A 21,061-nucleotide genomic window follows, 5' to 3' on the forward strand; every position below is an offset into this window, starting at 1 on the left:
ATTCACTAGGATGAGGCAGGTGAGAGAAGGTATTTAGGTCCTGAGATGGTTCAGAGGACCAATGAGGCACTTGAGAGAATTAGAGCTCGTATGCTCGCCTCCCAGAGTCGCCAGAAGAGTTATTCAGATCAGAGACGCAGGAGCATGGAATTTCAGGTCGGTGATCATGTATTCCTCAGGGTCTCACCCCTGATAGGAGTAAAACGATTCGGCGTTCGGGGCAAGCTGAGTCCCAGGTTTGTTGGCCCCTTTGAGGTTCTGGAACGAGTTGGGGAGGTGGCTCACAGGTTAGCAATGCCTCCAGCTCTATCAGGAGTTCATGACGTGTTTCATGTATCCATGCTCCGAAAGTATGTATCGGATACTACCCATGTGTTGAGCTATGAGAACTTGGAGTTGGATCAAGATTTATCATACGAAGAAAAGCATGTTCAGATCCTTGATAGAAAGGAAAAAGTCTTCAGGAACAAGACCATCGCCTTGGTTAAAATATTGTGGAGGAATAGCAAGGTGGAAGAGGCGATGTGGGAACTGGAGTCGGATATGCGGGAGCAGTACCCCGAGTTTTTCAGGTAAATTTCGAGGACGAAATTTTCATGAGGAGGGGATAGTTGTAACGACCCAAATTCTCTAATAAGGCTTAAGGGCCTTGATTAGTGTGCCTGGAGGGCATAATGGGATTTTGTGTGTGACTTTAATGAGTTAAATGCATGATTATCATTTAATGCATGTTATATGACTATTTGACTATTTGAGATGTATGACTACGTGTATTAGTATGCATGTAGACCTGATTGTCCTAGGAAGAGCATAATTGTAATTTGGCCATTTTGGGCATGACTGTGTTGATATCTGTGATCTGTGACTCAAGACGATCCTAGAATGAGCGGGTTAGAAGAAAAGTCAAAGTTAGAATTTATACCCAGCTTGGGTTAAGCCTGGGGAGTTTAAATGGGAATTTGGAAAATATATTGAGGTTAATCTTGATGATGAGGGATATATATTTGGTTATTAATCAGGTATTGGGTAGCAAGCAGGAAATTATCAGAGACACTCGAGGAATTAGTGGGAATTGGGTAAAATGACTAACATGGCCCTACATGGACAAAAAGGTTTAGAATTAATAGGGAGGGCATTTTGGTCTCTAGGCTTTTTAGAGATAAGTTAAATGAAGCTTTATACTTAGTGGAATTGGTAGAAAAAGAGTTATAAGGCTGTAGAAAAGAAAGGAAAAGGAAGAAAAAGAAAAGAGAGAAAAAACAGTGTGGGTTTTCTTCAAAGGTGCGGTTTGTGGTTCTCCCACCATTTCCCTTCATTTTTTCTTGGAGTTAAGCTCAGTGGAGAGCTAGGGTAGGCTGAGCATCAAGGATCCTAAGCTAGACTTGAAGATTGGCAAGGGATTAGCAAGAACACATCAGAAATTTGAGGTAAGTTTTTAGAAATTTCAGTTTTAGGGTTTGACTGGTTTGAGCTGTGTATTTAAGCTAAATAGATGGGGATTTTTGGGGAAATCAGGCCAAGGTTGAGAAGGAGCAAGCTAAGGAGGTCTAGGGTTCAACTCAAGGTCAAATTTCCATCCACGGTATGATTTCTAAGTCCTTAACTTTGATGTTTGACTGAATTTCTGGGTTTAGGGTTCATTATGGTAGATCTTGAGTTTTGGGTTGCTTGAGCTTGGGTTATGAGTTCTTGGGATGCTTGGGATGAGTGTGAGGTGTTGATAAGTTTGTTTTTGGGTTTGGGAAAGATTTGGACAAGTTTGGGGTTGAAATGGTTGAAAGAAATCGCATAAAATGATTTTGGGTGTTGCCTGTCTGCAACTAGCGCTACAGCGCTAGTCTTTGGGCGCAGTAGCGCTAGGCCCTATTTCTGGGGATGTGTGGTTCAGCTTGTTGTGCTATAGCGCCCTCTTAAGAGCACTGTAGCGCTGAACTGTTCATAGAAAGGGGTTTTTGGGCTTTTGTTGAGGGATTTTGACCTAGGGTTCGGGGCTCGATTCCACCACCTTGTTTTGTGGATCTAGGACTTCCCGGGGGCTCGGGATTGGTCCCGAGGCTAGGTTTTGGACTTGAGGTTTGGTAATGACTTTGACTTATGGATTTTGTTTAGGTAAGCGCTAGGGCTCGACTAGGATCGTGCTCGAGGAGTCAGGTGATCAAAGCTATCGAATTGAAAGGTAAGAAAACTGTAGTACCCGAGAACAGGGCATGGGCCCACAGTGTTATTGCAGGGCATGGCCCTAGATTGTATTACGTGCGAATGTATAACCTTAAATGAATTATTATATGTTTGAATGATTATTTCGAAATGTACTATATATGTGATTATAATGAAATGAACGGCTAAGGCAGAGAGCGGCGAAGGCCGAGAACGGCCTTGGGGCCGGAGGTAACACTTAGCACATGGAGTGCTTATAGCCAGGGTGGGACCCAATGCATACATGAGTTATCCTTATGGTAAGGATCGAGACCCCAGGCTTTGGTAAGGCCTCTGGGGCGGCATGGCCGTGCTTGTTCAGTCTGATGGTTTTCCTATTTATCAATGGATTATATGTCAGCTATATTCTATGCATATGTTATATACTGTTGAGTTTTCTTGCTGGGCTTTGGCTCACGGGTGCTCTGTGTGGCAGGTAAAAGCAAAGAGTCAGTCAACCGGCCATGAGTATGGAGAGTGTGGGGGCGGTGCGTACATGTTCGGCCTGCCCGACTGCTTTGGTTGGGGGCGTTTTGAATATGGCTGTATCAACCTATTCTTTTGATAGTTAACCAAGTGTAAATCTATTTTTGAGTTGTAATTATTTTGTAAACCTTATCTTTGGGATCCCGAATGTTTGATACTTAATGTTTTCAATGAAACTAAACATTTTCAAAGAGTACAGCCTTAAACTCTGGTTTAGTCACACTTTTGGTTTTAGAAACCTCGCAAGCCAGTTAGTTGCACAATTTCCATTTTAAACTCACTTAGTAACGACTCTAAGGTAGTAGGGCGTTACATCTACCTTCTTTGTCTTTACCAACATATCATCTACATATACTTCCATATTTCTTCCTATCTGGTTTGCAAACATTCTATTCACCAACCTCTGATAAGTGGCACCTGCATTCTTTAACCCAAAAGGAATCACTTTGTAGCAATAAAGCCCCTTGTCTGTTATAAACGAAGTATGCTCCTCATCGGCCGTGTTCATGGGTATTTTATTGTACCCAGAATATGCATACATGAAGTTGAGTAGCTAGTGTCCTGCCGTGGCCTCTACTAACTGATCTATCCTAGGAAGTGGGAAGCTATCCTCAGGGCAGGCTTTATTGAGGTTAGTAAAATCCACGCAAGACCTCCACTTTCCATTGGGCTTTGGGACTAAAATTGGGTTGGATACCCATACTGGGTAGAATGCTTCTCGGATGAACCCATTTGCCTTCAACTTGTCAACCTCTTCTTTTAGGGTCACGTATCTTTCTGGGTCTAGCCCTCTCCTTTTCTGCCTCACAGGTCTTGCTTTTGGGTCTATGTTTAAGTGATGGCACATGATTGATGGGTCTATCCCCACCATGTCCTCGTGACTCCATGCAAATACATCGAGGTTGACTTTCATAAATTCTACCAACTCTTCTTTCACGATACCCGGAAGGTTTCTTCCTACCGTCAACTTCCTCAATGGCTCATTCATGACTGTGACTTCTTCCAACTCCTCTATTGGCTCGGCCCTGGGTTCCTCCGTGACTCACGGGTCCAATTCGTGTGGGTTTGTACTTCCATGCACCACCATTTCCATAGGCACTCACGGCTTTATGGACGTGCGGAGGGATGTGTTATAACCTTCCCTTGCTTCCTTCTACTCTCCTTTCATGTTTGCTATTCCCCCAGGAGTTGGGAATTTCATTGCTAAGTGGTACACTGAAGTTATCGCCTTCAATTCTCTTAGGGAGGGCCTCCTTAATACAACATTAAAGGCTGAGGCGCAATCTACCACTTCAAAGTTTTCCATTATGGTGGTCCATCTAGGTTGTTCTCCCATGGTGAGAGCTAACTCAATTGTGCTTATGGGCTGTATTGAATCTCCTGTAAATCCATATAGGGAGGTATTGTAGGGCTTTAGGTGCCTGATGTTAAGTCCCACCTTCTCTAAAGCTGGGCGATATAGGATGTCTACAAAGCTTCCATTTTCTACCAAGACCCGATGCACCCTCATGTTAGCAAGCTGGATGGTCAACTCTGGTGCGTCTTCTTCAGTGAAGGTTACCGAGTTGTTCGCCCCCTTGAAACTCATTGGGGGGCATTGCTCCAAACTTAAGACACATGGTGATGGACTTTGCCTGTCTTCCCTGACATATTTGTCTCGCCCCTTTCTTGATTCGCCTCCGAACCCTGGCCGTTCGAAGATGGTCCTAAATTCTCCTTTCACCTCTGGGGCTACCTTTCATGCCCGTGGCGAGGATACTCCTTCTTCTGGCCTTTGGTTTTCTTTGCGGACGTATCTGCCAAAATGTCCCCTGCGTATAAGCTCTTCGATTTCTATTTTCAAATGAGTGCATTCTGCAGTGGTGTGGTCGATATCTTTATGATACTGAAAATATTTACTGGGGTCATTTTTTGATCGGTCTTTTTCATTGGCGGGGGCCACATGAAAGGAACCTGATTTTCATTCATGATGAAGATATGTTCCCTAGCGTGTGTGAGGTCAGTATAAAAGGTGCAGGGGGCCTGTTTGCACTCATCAATACGTTGGGACTTCTGAGGCCAATCATCACTTGACCCTTCGTAGACCCTCTTCTTCTTTGCACTGCTTTGGCCTTCCCGGATTGAGGGTTTTGGAGGGGACCGATCTTTTCCGGCCTTAAGGCTTTTGTGACCATCCTCAACACAAATATATTTCTGTACCTGTTTGTAGAAATTGTCCAAGTCAGTGACCTCCCGCTTAAGCATGTTATCCCACAACTTACTACCCGGGAGTACTCTGGCTGTGATGGCCATTTTTAATTCTCCACGGGTCAAGCTTCCTACTTTGGCCGCCTCCATATTGAACATGTGGATATAGCTCTTTAGACTCTCATTTTCTCCTTGTTTCAAGTTGGCAAGGCTGGTGCCTGGCATCGTGTAATCACGCACATCGTGATGCTGTTGGAGAAATTCATCAAAAATTTGTTGCAAAGACCTAATGGACCCTGGCCGGAGTCTTTTGATCCATTTGTACGTAGGTCCTTTCAATGTAACAGCAAAGCAGTGGCATCTGGCCCTGCTACTAATTCCTCTTAATTTCATCAGGTCGTTAAATGCATCCAGATGGTATTTAGGATCTGTATTTCCTTCAATAGGGGTCATGTGAGGCTCTTTGAAGTTGGTCAGGAGCCAGACAACTTTGATTTCCTTAGTGAAGGGCAATTCGTAATTGAACTCATCATCGATGCATTGCCCTCCAGATGAGGTGATTATCTTGCTCCGGAGGCTCCTCATTTCAGTGTCTAGGTCTTGTCTCCTTTTGTCCAAGGAGTCTCTCAAAGTGGAAGGGTAAGCCTTTCCCTTTCCTTTGTCTTCCCGGGGTGCCATAGGAGGTGTAGTCCTTTTATCCGTCCTTTTCTTATTGAGCACTTCCCGTAAGTCTGAGGGTGTTTTCCTTTAAGTGACTTCGACTTCGTTACTAGGGTCAGCGTTGTTCTTCTACTCTGGCCTCTAGGGTTTTGTCGGTTGTTTGGGAAGTTCGCGCTTCTTTGTCCGGGGGGTATTACTAGGGGAGAGTTGAGTCCTCCCATTGTCCACTGGGACTATGGTTTATACCCCCTCTTGGCCTCTCTCTTTTCGCCTAGGTAGAGATATGCTTGATTTCTCCTATAGCAGATCATTCAACACCTCTTGCATGTTCTCTAAGGTGGTTTCTAGCCTTTGGTTCTTCTAGTGTAGTTCGTGTATCTCCTCTTCGTAAAATTGAGACCCAGAACTCGAGCTCATGGAATGGACTCAGGGATTCTTGTCAAGCCTACGGGTTGATGGGCCCAGATCTCGCCGATCGAAATTCGGCACCTGTGGCGGCTTTGGGGGGGGAACTCGCCGGCATTTCTCGCAGGGGTAGCTGCTGATCTCGGACAGTTCTCATCAGATGGGATGGCCGGGGACGAGGTCTCCCTTTCATCTTCGGGAACCCTGTGCTCCTTTGGTGCATTCACATTTTCGAGTGGTGGAGGATTCTTCACAGAGCCCTTCAGCTGATCTCCATCGAGGTGGACCTCAACCTTCCGTGGATCTTTCAACTGCTTAAAGCATCTTTTCATTTTCTACCGGAATTGATGGAGAACAGTGGCTTGGCACTTACTCTTCCCACAGACAGTGTCAAACGGTTGACGGTGAAAACTTGGCAACGAAATATAGATGGAAAATTTAAAGAATCAATCAGAACTTAATGAATGCAAAAGAAATTGTAAAAATTGGAAGGAAAATTTCAAGTGTACAATAGAAGAAAAACTCGTGTATGGCTCTTAGAATAGTCTGGTATTACAAGAATTTTCCAACCCCTGAGGTGGAGAGGTGAGAATCCATTTATAGTGGGGCTCTAATGGCTACTGATGCATTTTGGTCCCAGGGGACAAGATTGTACGTATGTACACTGTGAGAATCGTGGCCCAAGTCATAGTGGAGCAGAAGGTTGTGGTGTCGGCTTCAGTACATGGTCAGTGTCTGTGGGAGCGCCTCCACTACTTGCTTACTGCGAGTGTCCGAGATTGGCGAGTGAGGACCACACCGAGTACCTCACTTGTACGACCACTACCTGTCTGGCATTTATATTAGGATCAGCCATCCGTGGTCTTAAGGGTCGTACCTCGTACATGCTTCATATCTGTATAATCTTTTTGAGTCATACATAGTCTTTTACATTTGGATATTGAAGTCATTATGGATCCTCTTAAGAGACACGGTCCCAAGGTCCATGGTACGAGGCGCATCCTGAAGGATGCACAGGGCATTGGCATGAGGCGCCTGGCGCCTGGTGCCTGGTGCATGGCGCAAGGCACATCCAAACACGTGCATGGGCTGTTGGCGCGAGACAGTGTCCTTGGGCCATTGTGTGAAGGTCTCTCGTGTGGTGCTGGCAAGACAGAGTCACGAGGCACCTAAGAGGCTCGAGTCGATTGCTGGTGGCGCGAGGCCATGCCTCGCGAGATGCTTGCATGGGACGCCGCGTGAGGTGCAAGGCGCAAGGTGGGTGCTGGTGGCGCAAGGCCATGCCTTGCGAGATGCTGGCATAGGACGTCACGTGAGGCGCGAGGCAGGTGCTGGTGGCATGAGGCCATGCCTCGCGAGATGCTTACATGGGATGCCGTGTGAGGCATGAGGCGTGTGCTGGTGGCATGAGGCCATGCCTCGTGAGACGCTTGCACAAGATGTCGCATAAGGAGCGAGGCGGGTGCTGGTGGCTCGAGGCCATGCCTCATGAGACACTTGCATGGGACGCCGCGTGAGGCGCGAGGGGGGTGCTAGTGGCACGAGGCATCTGGGCTGCACGCGCAACACAGGTACGCTATATTTGAGCGCTTGGTCGAAGTAGGGCGTGTCTAGGTACGCGAGGCCATCATGGCTTCTAGGCACCGAAGCGAGACGTTTGAGTCAACCGCGAGACGAGCGCCTCGCAGGACCACTAGTGTGAAACGACTGTGTTAGGCATGACGCAAGGCCGAAATGATGGTAATACTGAGACCATGTATGATGCCCTTTTCACTAAGTCAGAGCTCCAATAGACTAGCGAGGCGTTGGTCGTGGTGGATTTGGACCTAGATAGCACCATAAACACGAGATGTGGGTCTTTCACCGACGTGGAATTTTAACATCAACATTGATACTTTTCTAAATGAGCAATTATTCCAAGTACAAGAGAATAATGAGGTATCGTGGTTCACTGACTATGTTAACTTCTTGGCTCTTAACATAGTGCCTCTAAAGATGTCTAGACAACAACTAAAAAAGTTTTATTCGGAGCTAAAGTGTTATTATTCGGAGGAGCCAATTTTATACAAGCATTGTGCAGATCAGATTACTCGTTGTTGTGTGCCTGAAGATGAGATGGTGTCGATTTTGACTTATTGTCATACTATTCATTGTGGTGGTCATTTCAGAGAAACAAGGACAGCTGCAAAGGTATTACAATGTGGTTTTTATTGGCCTATGTTGAGGAAAGATGCAAATACATTTGTAAAAGCTTGTGGACGATGTCAAAGATTTGCAAATATTTCAAGGAGAGGTGAGATGCCCTTACTTAGGATTCTAGAGGTGGAATTATTTGATGTATGGGGTATAGATTTTATGCGTCCTTTTCCATCATCTCACAATAACATGACATCTAGCTAGTAGTGGATTATGTATCTAAATGGGTGGAAGCAGCAGCAACACCTACAAATGACAACAAGGTGGTAATTAATATCTTTCACAAGCACATATTCACTCGTTTTTACACGCCTAGGGCTTTAATAAATGACGAAGGCAGTCAATTTTTTAACAAGATGATGGATGCCTTGCTTGCTCGTTATGGTGTTCGTCATAGAACTGCCTAGTCATACCATCCTCAAACCAATGGTGAAGTAGAACTGTCAAATAGAGAAGTCAAAAGTATCCATGAGAAGACAGTTAATAGACCAAGAAAAGACTGGTCTAAGAATCTAGATGATGCATTATGGGCAAACAGGATTGCATACAATACTTCGATTAGCATGTCACCCTATCGGTTAAATTTTGGTAAAGCATGTCATTTGTCGGTGGAGTTGGAACATAAAGATTACTGGGAAATGAGGGAGTTGAATATGGATGCCACAGCAGCAAGATATCATAGGTCTTTGGAGTTTAACGATATGGCCGAGTTTTGTAATGAGGCCAATGAGAATGCTAAGATCTATAAAGAGCGTACTAAAGTTTGGCATGATAAAAATCTTGTTTGCAAGGAGCTCCAACCTGGGCAGCATGTGCTATCATTCAATTCTAGGTTGAAGTTGTTTCTAGGTAAATTGAAGTCAAGATGGCCAGGGCCATATACAGTGGTGAACATTTTCCCTTATGGTGTAGTGGAATTGAAAGATAAGTACAGTAAAACATTCAAAGTAAATTGTCAGTGAGTTAAACCATACTTTGGTTGTAATACCCTGGATAGCCTAGACAGCTACACTATGTATTTGTAAAGGTGCAGGACTTGCTAATCAAGTCAAACAGTTAAAAACGTGAATTCCAAAGTCATTAAAGTGCTAGGGTTAAAAGGTTTTGATCTCAAAAGATACTTACCATATAATTAAATATTTACATATGGGATCCCAAAAGAAATAGCGTTTAAAAGTCCATTTACAAAATTTCCAGTGTACAGACAACCACCAACCTTTCTAAAGGCAAAACAGAAGTTTATGGAATTCCTGTCCCTGTCTCCCCTCAACTGTGGCGGCTGAGCAGCTGATCATGTACATTCTGCTCTCAGAGCTCTCCAAATCAGGGCTAATCAAGCTTGCCCTTGCCTTTACCTGCACCACGTAGCACCCGTGAGCCAATGCCTAGCAATAAAACATATCATGTTACATAACAAGCAATAATCATATTTGGATAACCCTTAAGCACGTTCATACACTTAACATACCACAATATTCACAAAGCATGGAGATTCAACCAATGAGTCAGCTAATCATCACCCAGCTATACAGCATAACAACTCACCAAACAATAATAACAAACAAATCATATAATAGTCAGGGTCGACACTTTAGGTCGCACCCTCTATTTACCCCACTGACTCCGACCTGCTTAAACCGAGCTCAGTGCATAACAAGCTATCCTAAGCAACCAGTGGCTGAGCCGCGCCCTGTGTGCTAGTGTAAACTTCGACACTCTTAGGCCGTTGTTTTACTGTTTACATGGCGTAATACCATCCTTTACAGAGCATACAAAATAGGGAACCCTTAGTCCCATTATAATTCCACAACCCGGTGCATTTTTCTGACCTTTAATTCCCAAGTTCACTGATTATGAGTGACACCTCTCGAGCACGATCCGCTTCCCGAGCCCTAGCTTAACACCTAGTCACAACCAAGATACGGAGCACCATTAATAATCGCATTAATATTTCCAGGTGGAGTTCTAGCTTCCGGGACATCGAATTCCACCAACCATAGTGGTGGAATTGATCCCGAGCACCCAATGTTAGGTTCCCCCTCTTAAAACCCCCAAAAGATCAAAAATGCCCTTAAGGGTTACGACCCCTGAAACCTAGCCGCGACCCGCCCTTGAACCAGAGGCTAAGCCTCTCTAAAGACAGACACGTGCCGCGGCCCTGTCCTCTGGCGCCGCGGCGCTTCCCCACTGCAAAGCCTCCTTGGCTCTTCTTTGCTTCGCAAGGCCGCGACACTCTAGAACAGAGCCGCGGCCCAACCCTTCGTGCCCAGAAAAACCACCATTTCTAGCCTCCTAACCTTGCCAAACACCATCCAAAAGCACCCTAATTCCAAAACCCATTGATCACAAGACTCCCAACATGGTTTTAGTAACTCATTCCAACAAAAACCTAGCTTAATAACTCACTAAAATCCCATTTTGATTTCTGAAACCCAGTAGCTCAAGAACTCTAAAACAAGTCATGGAAACTCATAATTTAGAATCTAAATTACGAATTGAAGCTTCCCTTCTTTGATGAACCACTTCCTTGACAGATTCTTGAGCTAAAACCCAAGCTTCTCAGCTTTAATTCAATCCTTAACATCAAAACCATAAACACTTTTAATACTCAGCCAAAGCTCGGAATTCTAATGCTCAAGAATGAGATCCAATTCTTACCTTGATCCTGGTTGAGCATTCCTTAGTCAGAACTAAGCTAATCCCTCACAAATTCAGCTCAAAACACAGAATTTCCAGTTGAGTTCTTTAAGTTTTTAGTAGTTTCCTTAAGAGAGAGAAGAGAAGGAGGAGAGGGGGAAAAATGGGTCGGCTTGTGTTTTCTGTTCTACTTCTTTCTGCTTACTTATTCTAACCTTAGCTAATTAAGTCAAACCCGAGGCTCGGGGTACCAAAAACGTCCCCGAGGGCAAAATGGTAAAATTCCCTAATATTCCCACCTAGGCTTCCTAACCTTGAATATATCTCCATATATTTATTTCCATAACCCGATCACCCAAATAATCATCTAATACCCGAATTACCCTTTGACTTGCCCCAAGTCAAACATTAAGCCCCGTTGTGACTTCCCGCTAACTAGCTCCCTAGGATCGCCTCGAATCGCACGCTGCAGACTTACCCACATAATAATGTGGTTCTCACAAATATAACATATGATCACATTTACATTCATATAATCATACATTAACTCAATAAACACACACATAAGCCAATTATGCCCTCCCGACACACTAATCAAGGCCCTTAAGCCATATTAGTGATTTTCGGTCGTTACATTGCTGGTCCCTTTGATCAAGCCAAGTTTGTCCTTCTCTTAAAGCCATTGTGAAGAGGAGATTCAACATCTGGCTAAATTACGTTAATGACAGTGCTATTGGGAGGCATCCCATTCGTTTATTAATTTTTTGTTTTCGTTGGTACATATGAATTACTTTGAAAAATTATTTTCAATTTTTCTTCTCAGGTTAAATTTTGTTTTAGATAGTTTGGGATTGTGTTTATTTGAATCATGAAAATCGAGAAAAAAAAAATTTGAAAAAAGATAAGAGAGAAATTTTTTATTTTATTTTTTAAAAATGTTCAAAATGGCCATTTCCTGGGCCATCAGCGTGACTGCGCCAAGAGGGCCACGACTGCGCACACAGAGCCCCAGGCCCATTCAGGAAAGTTACAGGACCGCATCAGGAGGGCCGCAACCGTGCTTGACTACGTTCCACGTGAAGACTTGGAGAAGATCAACGCAACCTCGCCAAAAGAGTCGCAACCGCACTGAAACGAATCAGAGTGTTTTAAACACTCAAAATGCAATTTTTCTTCACTTTTTCTTAAACTTTTTTTTCTCCTCTTCGATTTCTTTTTCCTTTTTCTCCCTTGAATCCATATGTTTACCCAAAAGAAGATTCATCCGATGATGTGGCAAGACTAGTACGCACGTGGGGTGCGCGTGACCATTTAAGCAGTTACATTTCTGGTCGACCATCGACCAGAGGAGAATTCACTCAGCAGAAGGCATATTTTATCGGCAATCAAGCTGGTCGTGGTATATCAGATACTTTCTACTGATATGTGATCTCACTTTTATGTAATAATTGAAATTTCCATTATTATTTGAGATATGCTTGTATTAAATGTAATCAAGGCCCACCGGCCCATAAGGAGATCCTTGAGTCTATAAATAATACTAAAGGGGTTCATTTGAAGGATCTTTTTTTGGGATCTGGAGAGAGAGAATTATTGTTTTTACACAATACCTTGTATATTTTGTTGAACTTGTGAAACTTAGTAAACCCTAGTTCAATGATCGCATGTTTTCATTACATTAATAAGAACACAAAGTGGACGTAGGTCATTACCATCATCTGGGGCCGAACCGCTATAAATATTTTGTGTCATTTATCTGTTTAGGTTAAATTCATATCACTTATGTCGCTTTATCTGACTCCGTGTTGTTGACCAAATCGAGGGTCAACACTTTGGTGCTCTCATTGAGAGTTAAACTCAAGACCTCTAGGAAGAAAAATGGCAAAAACAACTAGGAAAACGAGACAAACTTCTGGTACTGCGCCAACTCAACCTTCTCCATAAGCCGTGGCTGAAGATGAGCCACAAATGGAATGGGAAGAGGATGAGATGGATGCTGAAACTTTGAGAATGACTCTGATTGTGTTGCAAGAAGAATTAGTCAATTTGAGGGCTATTCAATAGAATGTGGCTGAAACAATGGTGTTGCAGCAGAGGGAGATTGATAGGCAACGCCAAGAATTGAATGAGCAGTAGGCTGACATGGACCGCTGGCAGAAGGATGCCACTACCATCTTGGAGGCAGACTTTCAGTTGACCCGGGGACAGCCAGCATCTGTCTCCCCACCGGATCAGCCACATAGTACGCACCCGCCACAAAATCCATAATCAGATCATCCCCAGCATCACCACAATCTGCCACAACTGGCAAACCCTCAAAGGCCAAAACAACCCCCTGCTGCTCGATAAGAGAGGTCGTTCCAGGATCCTGAGCAACAGCCACCCTCTCATGCTGGTCAAGATAATCCCCAACAGCAAAGCCAGAATAGGGCCGAGCAGCGTCCTAGAAGTCCTAGACACCAAACGACTAAGGAACAAAACCCCAGGAGCAGAGGACACCGTCCATCTGCGAGTAGAAGGTAGGTGGAATTAGGCTCTGCGGTCAGGGGTCCCCCACGACATAATAATGCCCGGGGAACTAACGATCAACGTAGGCCTCCACCTACTGTTGACATTAAGAACTCGTCAACAATATAAAGTTAGGAAACTCAAACTATATTGTGAAAGATATGTAGGAAGAAGATGAAAAGAACTTGAAAGAGAAAAAATACAGAACTACAACGGAGCAAAAATCGTATCTTCCGTAATTGTCTATGCATACAAAGAATTTTCCAACCCCTTAACCTGAGGGGTTGAAGCCTATTTATAGGTGGGCTTTATTGGCCCTTGATACAAGTAGATCCCAAGGGACAGGGACGTACATAGGTACATTGCCAGGGTAGTGGCTCAGGACATTGTGGTGTCTACTCTGACAATGCCAGGGTAGTGGCGCAGGACATCGTGCTATCGACTCTGGCATATGGTCGAGGGTGCTCAGGTAGTGCCTCCACTCTCTGTATGGGTTCGTACCGCAACTACTTTTCAGACGCAGATGTCAGGGCCATGCCTCTGTCCTCCTCAAGATTGTACACCCTGTACTCATATATATACCTTGTACCTAACGGTCCTTCTTATATATCTGAGAGACATAATCTCTCCAAGATTTCTCCCATTCTGCTAAATGTTGTTGATCTTGGGAATTCATCTCTACAATGTAGTGGGTTCCCCTCGATGCCATGGGTGGAGTTCGTAGCATCGAGGATGCACATGTGTTCAGGCCAAGCCATTGGCGGGTGACATTGGTACCCACGGGGCCTAGCCTAGATCTTGAATAGCTAGACTGGCCCTTAAGGATGCCTCCATCCCAAGAAACCAATGCGTGTCGCACGAAGAGCCTTGAGGGGGTCTTCACAGTAAGCCACCCTTGCACGTCTCGGCTCCTCGTGCAGCAACCCACCCCACGCATCTCGGCCCCTCGCACAGCGAGCCATCCTAGTGTCTTGGTCCCTCACGCAACGAGCCATCCCAGCATCTCGGTCCCTCACGCAGCGAGCCATGCCCATGCCTCGGCCCCTTGCGCATCGAGTCTCCCGCGTGCCTTGGCATCCAATCATCTCGGTCCCTCGCTTAGCAAGCCATGCCCGTGTCTCGGCCACTCGCGCATCAAGTCTCTTGTGTGCCTCGGCATCCCACTGTCTCGGTCCCTCGCAGAGCGAGCCATGCCTGTGTCTCGACCCCATAGGGAGGTTAGGCCTCGCATAGTGGGCTCCTTCATAGCCGTGGCCTCACTTTGAGTCACATAGGAAGGCATCGTTCCACCTAGCTTAACGCCTCCATATATAAGGCCTTCCTCCTAGTGAACCAACTAACGGAGGCCCTCTCTTAGGTGAGGGACCACGTCCATGACCCTGAACATAGTGGCTCCTATGGCTTCCATTTTGTTATGCGAGCCAGGGGTCATGGAATTTGGTACCCTAGATGCTCATATAGCGACGCTATTTCATCCTTCGTCGAAACGGCTTGTGAGACATCTTACGAATGGCTAAGCATATATAAGTTACGAATGGCTAAGCTTCAATGGGGATCTCTATAATAAATTCTTCTTGGGAAATTGTCCAACATTCACACTTGCCCCCGAGTCTATAAGTACACTTTTAAGTGTTCTTGTAGACTTTTTCTTCTCCTCTTGTTTGATATGGATGGCAAGTTTCGGGCGGCTCAACCCTGATGCACTATCCGATGGTTCTTGAAGAAACACAAAGTGGATTTGGATGGTATATTTCTTTATAGTATTTAAAGAAACACAAAAACCAACCAACTTTGGTGATTCAAAGTGTGTCCCTAAGATTGAATAAGGGCCAATCATTTCCAAGCGCAGATCCCAAGGTTGCCAATGCTTTTGATCTCCACCATTCATGTAGATTTGATCCAATGGCTAGGAAGCCTTGACTTTCCTTATAAATACCTCAAGACTTGAACCCACTTCTCCACACCAAGACTTGCTTAGCCTAGTAGTATTCCCTGTAAGCCACCTCCATGAGCTCAAAGGTTCTATCCACCATAGAAGCGCTCTTGAGGTAATTTTCTTTTCTTTTCATTTATTAATCCTCTTTTTTTTTTACTTATTTCTCTTTATATCGGGTTTGCATGGTAGTGGTGCTAGGCATTCTCTTGTTCCTAAGGACCCACCCTCGCTTGTCGCTCGACCGACCTTATGCGTCCACAAGTCCATCCTTGCACACCTGCAGATTCACACATACACCTCTAGGTATGCCTCCTTCCTCCAACGATACATATGTGTTCTTTATCTATTACACGGGCATAGGGTTACTGGCTGTAATGCACTCATTCTTTAGAGGATGTCATTCTCTTTTCTTATGGCCCTTCAAGTACATATGCATAGGCCCTTTTCTTATACCCCTCATACTCATGTTGTAGATATAGGGTTATCCTTACGCACATACGTCCTCGAGTATTAGCTGGCCCATGGCATCTAGGCGTTGTCCTGAAGGTTCATCTAATGTTGAATTTGTTGAGTTGTCATCCTTCGACTCTGAGGCTGACATTCGCAGATCCTCTAATCGTGGGGGTGTGCGAATGCTCTACCTCCAGAGACTATCATACCTCAGGCAAAAGGCACGCGGCTTGGAGAAAGAACTTGAATCTATTACTAGTGACGAGGGTTTAGGCTTCTCCCCATGGCATGCAACGTATGTGTTCCAGCAACAATCATCCCTCCAGGATTACCTTTCTATAATCACTTGCCTAGAGGAAAACTTGCCCCCAAGCCTTTTTCTTTCTGTGGTGACGAGTCTTCAAGTCATAAGGGTCCTTTCCCTGACGACGATGACTGTGAATCAATTAAACATGATTTTCTTTTTATGATCCCACCCACGCTTCCTCCCCTATCCCTGATCTTACGCCCTAGGGTTAAGCAGAGTGCTGGTAGATGTAAGACACGTGGGGGATCTTCCAGGACCTTGAGAAAGTCTATAGCTCACAAATTGCTTGTCTCTGTCCAGGTACTGAAGATGTTGAAGAGGACCTCTAACACTTCCGAAGATGTGGGCAGGTCTACCCTTACTAGTGTTAAACTTGCCAACATGCTAAAGGCTCATCAGCTATCATCAAATCTCAAGTTCGTCATCCCAAAGCGCGAGGACCGTGCATCTGAACCGCCCGAAGGGTTCGTGGCCTTCAGTGACTCCATAATCAAATCTTGTGGGGCTCTACCACTTCACCCCTTCTTCTTCAAGGTACTTAACTATTTCAAACTGGTGCCTCTACAACTGTCCCCCAACTCTTGGGTAGTGCTTAGAAGCTTATACGTGTTGTACCAACAATTGCACTCCAGAGGGCCTTCCATGAGCGTGGTTCATTACCTCTTCACCCTTAGGGTGAATTCATCAGCTCCCGGGTTTTATCAGCTCCAGAAAGTCGTGGCCCATAAAGGGTCTCCCCTCGTGGAGGGCTATATTTCAAACAAGGGCTCGTGGAAAACTGACTACATCTTCACTTATAGCGTGTCCACCTGACACACTCGCTTCAACGCTTCAAGTAAGACAATTCTCACCTTGAGTTCATATATGAGAGGTTTCTCTTTTACTATTCTTTTTTTTTTATGGTTAATCTAACTACGATTATTTCTTTTCTCTTGATTTCAGGCCTCGTAGGGGTTGTCGGCCTTACCTTGAAATCGTCGGCTCGCGATCGAGTGATGAAGATTCTGGACTTGCCGGCTAAATGAAAACTAGCATGTGCCCTTTATACTGAGAGCAACCTTCACTCGTACAAGCTGCTGTCCCCAGACCAAGCCGTCTCTTTATGTTTCGTCTCATTTGACTCCGCAGGTCCGTGGCTATATGGCCATGATGAAGGTAATTAAGATGAGGTGGCTGATACAGACTATGTTTACCCATCGGGTGATCATAAGGACACAGAGGAGGCGGTGGAGTCTGACAACTACTCGTGCCTGCACTCTTTGGCCGGCAGGGCTAGGGACATGGCCGACGATGGACATACCGACAGTGTTACTTCTCGGGTGCCACCATCGATGCCCAGCGATGATTTTTCCTTCAACGCCTCTATCCCTCGCCCTTCTGTCTGTGCCTAAAAGGAATTTTATTATTCCTTCTTTTGGCGAAGGATGTCTTGTCGAGTCAACTGACCGAGGCGATTCGCCAGAGAGACGCCGCTTTAGCCCAGGCTACATTGACTTCTCACTCCAACACCAGGCTGAAAGCTACCATCCATACTTTAAATGAGAGGATTACTAGGCTCGAGACTGAGCTTGTGAATGCAGAGAATGGCATAGTTGAGCATATGCTGCATGCCGTATGGAGGACCAACCCCGCCATTGATCTGTCTCCCTTTGGAGATTATGCAGTTGAGAGAATCTCTGAGTGGAAGGGTCAGGATGGAAACTTGTAGATCCCTTTGCATTTGGCTTATATATGTTGTTGCCATGTAATCCCTCATATTATTTCCCCTTTCTCTTTTTTTTGTGTGTTTATCAAACTTAAGGGACTTTGGTAAGTCCCTTTTATTATTATTATTTGTGGATTACATATCTCTTCCTTGATCTGATGAAGATAATCTTTTTGGTGCACCTTGACTATACATCTAAGGACATGTTAACCCATTGGGTTCTCGGGGTCCTTTTATATTCTTTACGCGTGCTTGTTACATTTTGTGAGAAGCATCCTTCTCATCATTATGCATAGTACTATTTCTTCAAGGGTCTCTTTTAGGACCCTTTTTGGCTAGCCGACTTAGTGGTCGTTCTAGACTTATTGGTAGATTCCTTCCTTACGACCTCATCCCCTGCGGGGGTGTCATCCTTTGGTTGGAGGTCATCTCATTACCTATACGCATGCCTCCTGTCATACCCCCCCCCCCCCCAAGTGCTTGGTGAAATTTATTCCAGCATGCACTTTGGTGGATGCTCGCATAGAGAAGAAAAATGGCATGCAAAGTTGCGAACAATTCCATTCATAGTAGGCAGGTTACAATGACATATATGAAATGGTTACATCTACTTGGGAGGTTATCTGGGTAACATCTTTGATTCTTGTCTACTAAGTTAACATAACATGCAATAAACTAAACATGGATATTCTTTGCATCAGATATGGAAGTCTTACTAGTAGTATTTCTTGAGGTGTTCCGCATTCTATGCTTGAGGTATGATGGTGTTATCCATGCATGCTAGTTTGTAGCTGTTTGGTGGTATGCATTGAGCGACTTGGTAGGGTCCTTCCCAGTTCGCCCCTAGTACCCCTGCCCCCAGGTCTCGCGTTTTGGGGAGTACTTTTCTTAGTACCAAGTCTCCTACCCTGAACCTTCTCTCTCGCACCCTCGAGTTGTAGCACCTTGCTACCCGCTGCTGGTATACCGCCACTCTCATTTACGCCATTTTCCTTCTTTCTTCTAACATGTCTAAGCTTTCGGCCATTGCTGCATGGTTGACCTGGTCCTTGTATGCCTCTATCCTACAGGAGTTAACCTTCATCTCAATAAGGAGAACAGCCTCACATCCATATGCTAAGGAGAAAGGGGTCTCCCCAGTGGTTGTGCATGGGGTGGTCCTATAGGCCCAAAGCACATTAGGTAGCTCCTCAACCTAGGCTCCCTTCATCTTCTCTAGCTTCGTTTTTAAGTTCTTCTTAAGGACTTTGTTAATGGCTTCCACCGGCCCATTGGCATGTGGATGTACAACAGCTGAGAAGCTTATCCTTATTCCTCTTTCCCTACAGTACTCCTCGAACGTTTACCCCTCAAACTAGGTGTCGTTGTCAGAAATGATTTTGTAGGGCACTCCGTATCTGCAGAAAATGAATTTGTTGACAAAGGTGGTGATATGCTTGGCTGTCATTTTTACTAGAGGTTCTGCTTCAACCGACATGGTGAAGTAATCTACAGCTACAACTACGTACTTTGCTCCACCCCTCCCTGTGGAAAGGGCACCGATCAGGTCTATTAGCAAAAGGCCAAGGGCTGGTTAGGCTAGTTAACTCATTCGGGGGTTTCCAGGAGTAGTTTGCATGTCTCTGGCATTTGTCCCATTTTCTCGCTAAGTCATTTGCATCCCTCTCCATGAAGGGCCAGTAGTACCCTTGCCTCATGACTTTTCGAGCCGTGGATGGTCCACTCGCATGGTTGCTGCACTCGCCCTCATGTATTTCATATAGCATTTTCATCGCCTCCTCCTCACCAACACACCACAAGAGTGGCACAGAGAACCCTCTCTTATACAAGATCCCGTCTACCAAGGTGTATCGGGCAGCCTTATACACCAGCCTCCAAGCCTCCCTCTTGTCTGTTGGAAAAACTCCATCCTTCAAGTAGCTTACAATTGGGTCGGCCCACGACTCCTTTGGGATGATGATCGTAAGAATGTCAGGTTCAATGATGCTTGGCCTCGGTAAGTATTCCACAGGCACTGATTCAAGGATATCCCCATCCTTAGTAGAAGCCAGCTTTGCGAGGGCATCGGCATGGGTATTCCTCTCTCTTGGGATTTGCTCTATGCTATACCCCACCAACTACCCCAGATAGTCGCTTACCCTTTTCCAAGTATGTAGCCATCTTAGGACCCCTCGCTTGATACTCGCCCTTCACCTGGAACACCACCAACTGTGAGTCACTAAAAATGTGTAAATGCAACCCAGCTAGGAGTGCTTCGTATTCTGCCTCGTTGTTCGAGGCTTCGAACCCAAACCCAAACCGTATCGCGTAGTACATCCTATGTCCCCCGGGTCCAGTCATCACGATACCTACTCCAGCTCCTCCTTCGTTGGATGCTTCATCCACATGCAGCCTCCATTCCTCAAAATTCCTTTTCTCTCCTTCTCCAACCGACTGTCCCTCTCCTTCATCTCCTCCTTCATTTGGTTGATAGGAAAACTCCACTATGAAGTCTGTAAGCACTTTCCCATTGATGGAGATCTTTGGGGCATAAGTGATGTCGAATTGACTTAACTCAATTGACCATTTCATCAGTCTCCCTGAGGTTTTAGGTTTATGCAAGACCTATCTTAAAGGACTATCAGTGAGTACCTCGATCGCATGGGCATGGAAGTAGGGCCTTAACTTCCTTGAGGCCACAACTAATGCTCTCTATCTCCGAGTATCGGTTCTTCGCATCTACCAACTGTTTGCTGATGTAGTACATGGGTTGCTGATGCCTCTTCTCTCCTCTAACTAGGGCAGCGCTTATGGCATGCTTGGATACTGCTAAGTATAAGTATAGTCTTTCACCCTTTTCAGGTTTAGCCAACAAGGGTGGCTTCCCCAAGTGTTCCTTCAACTTGGTAAAAGCATCCTCACATTCTCCATCCCAAGCGAACTTTTTGCTCCCGTTTAGGGTGTTGAAGAAGGGGAGGCACTTGTCCGTAGACCTTGAAATGAATCTGTTAAGGGATGCCACTCATCCTGTTAGACATTGCACCTCCTTCTTATTCTTGGGTGGGCTCATTTCTATTAGGGCCCTTATCTTATCAGGATTAGCTTCGATGCCTCTTGAGTTGATCATGAAACCCAAGAACTTTCCCAAGGAGACACCGAAAGTGCACTTGAGTTGATTCAACTTCATTTGGTACCTCCTGAGTGTATCGAACATCTCACCTAGGTCCCTGTTGAGTTCTACGGCATTTTTGGTCTTCACCAAAATATCGTCAACGTATACTTCCATTTTCCTTCCTATTTGGTTAGCGAACATTTTGTTCACCAATCTTTGATAGGTGGCACCTACATTCTTCAATTCGAAAGGCATCACTCTATAGCAGTAGAGTCCTTTATCCGTTATGAATGACGT

At 45.1% G+C, this 21,061-nt stretch overlaps 1 protein-coding gene across 1 annotated transcript; it reads left to right on the forward strand.

Annotated features, from left to right (window-relative positions):
* The first annotated feature begins 6,281 nt into the window (after positions 1–6,281).
* Positions 6,282–9,092, forward strand: LOC133825427 (uncharacterized). The gene is made up of 3 exons (XM_062258370.1): positions 6,282–6,338; positions 8,103–8,227; positions 8,669–9,092. Exons 1-3 carry the CDS (start codon positions 6,282–6,284, stop codon positions 9,090–9,092), a joined length of 606 nt encoding a protein of 201 aa, XP_062114354.1.
* The last annotated feature ends 11,969 nt before the right edge of the window (positions 9,093–21,061 follow it).

Source organism: Humulus lupulus, chromosome 3, assembly GCF_963169125.1.
Source record: "Humulus lupulus chromosome 3, drHumLupu1.1, whole genome shotgun sequence".
Lineage (NCBI taxonomy): Eukaryota > Viridiplantae > Streptophyta > Magnoliopsida > Rosales > Cannabaceae > Humulus > Humulus lupulus.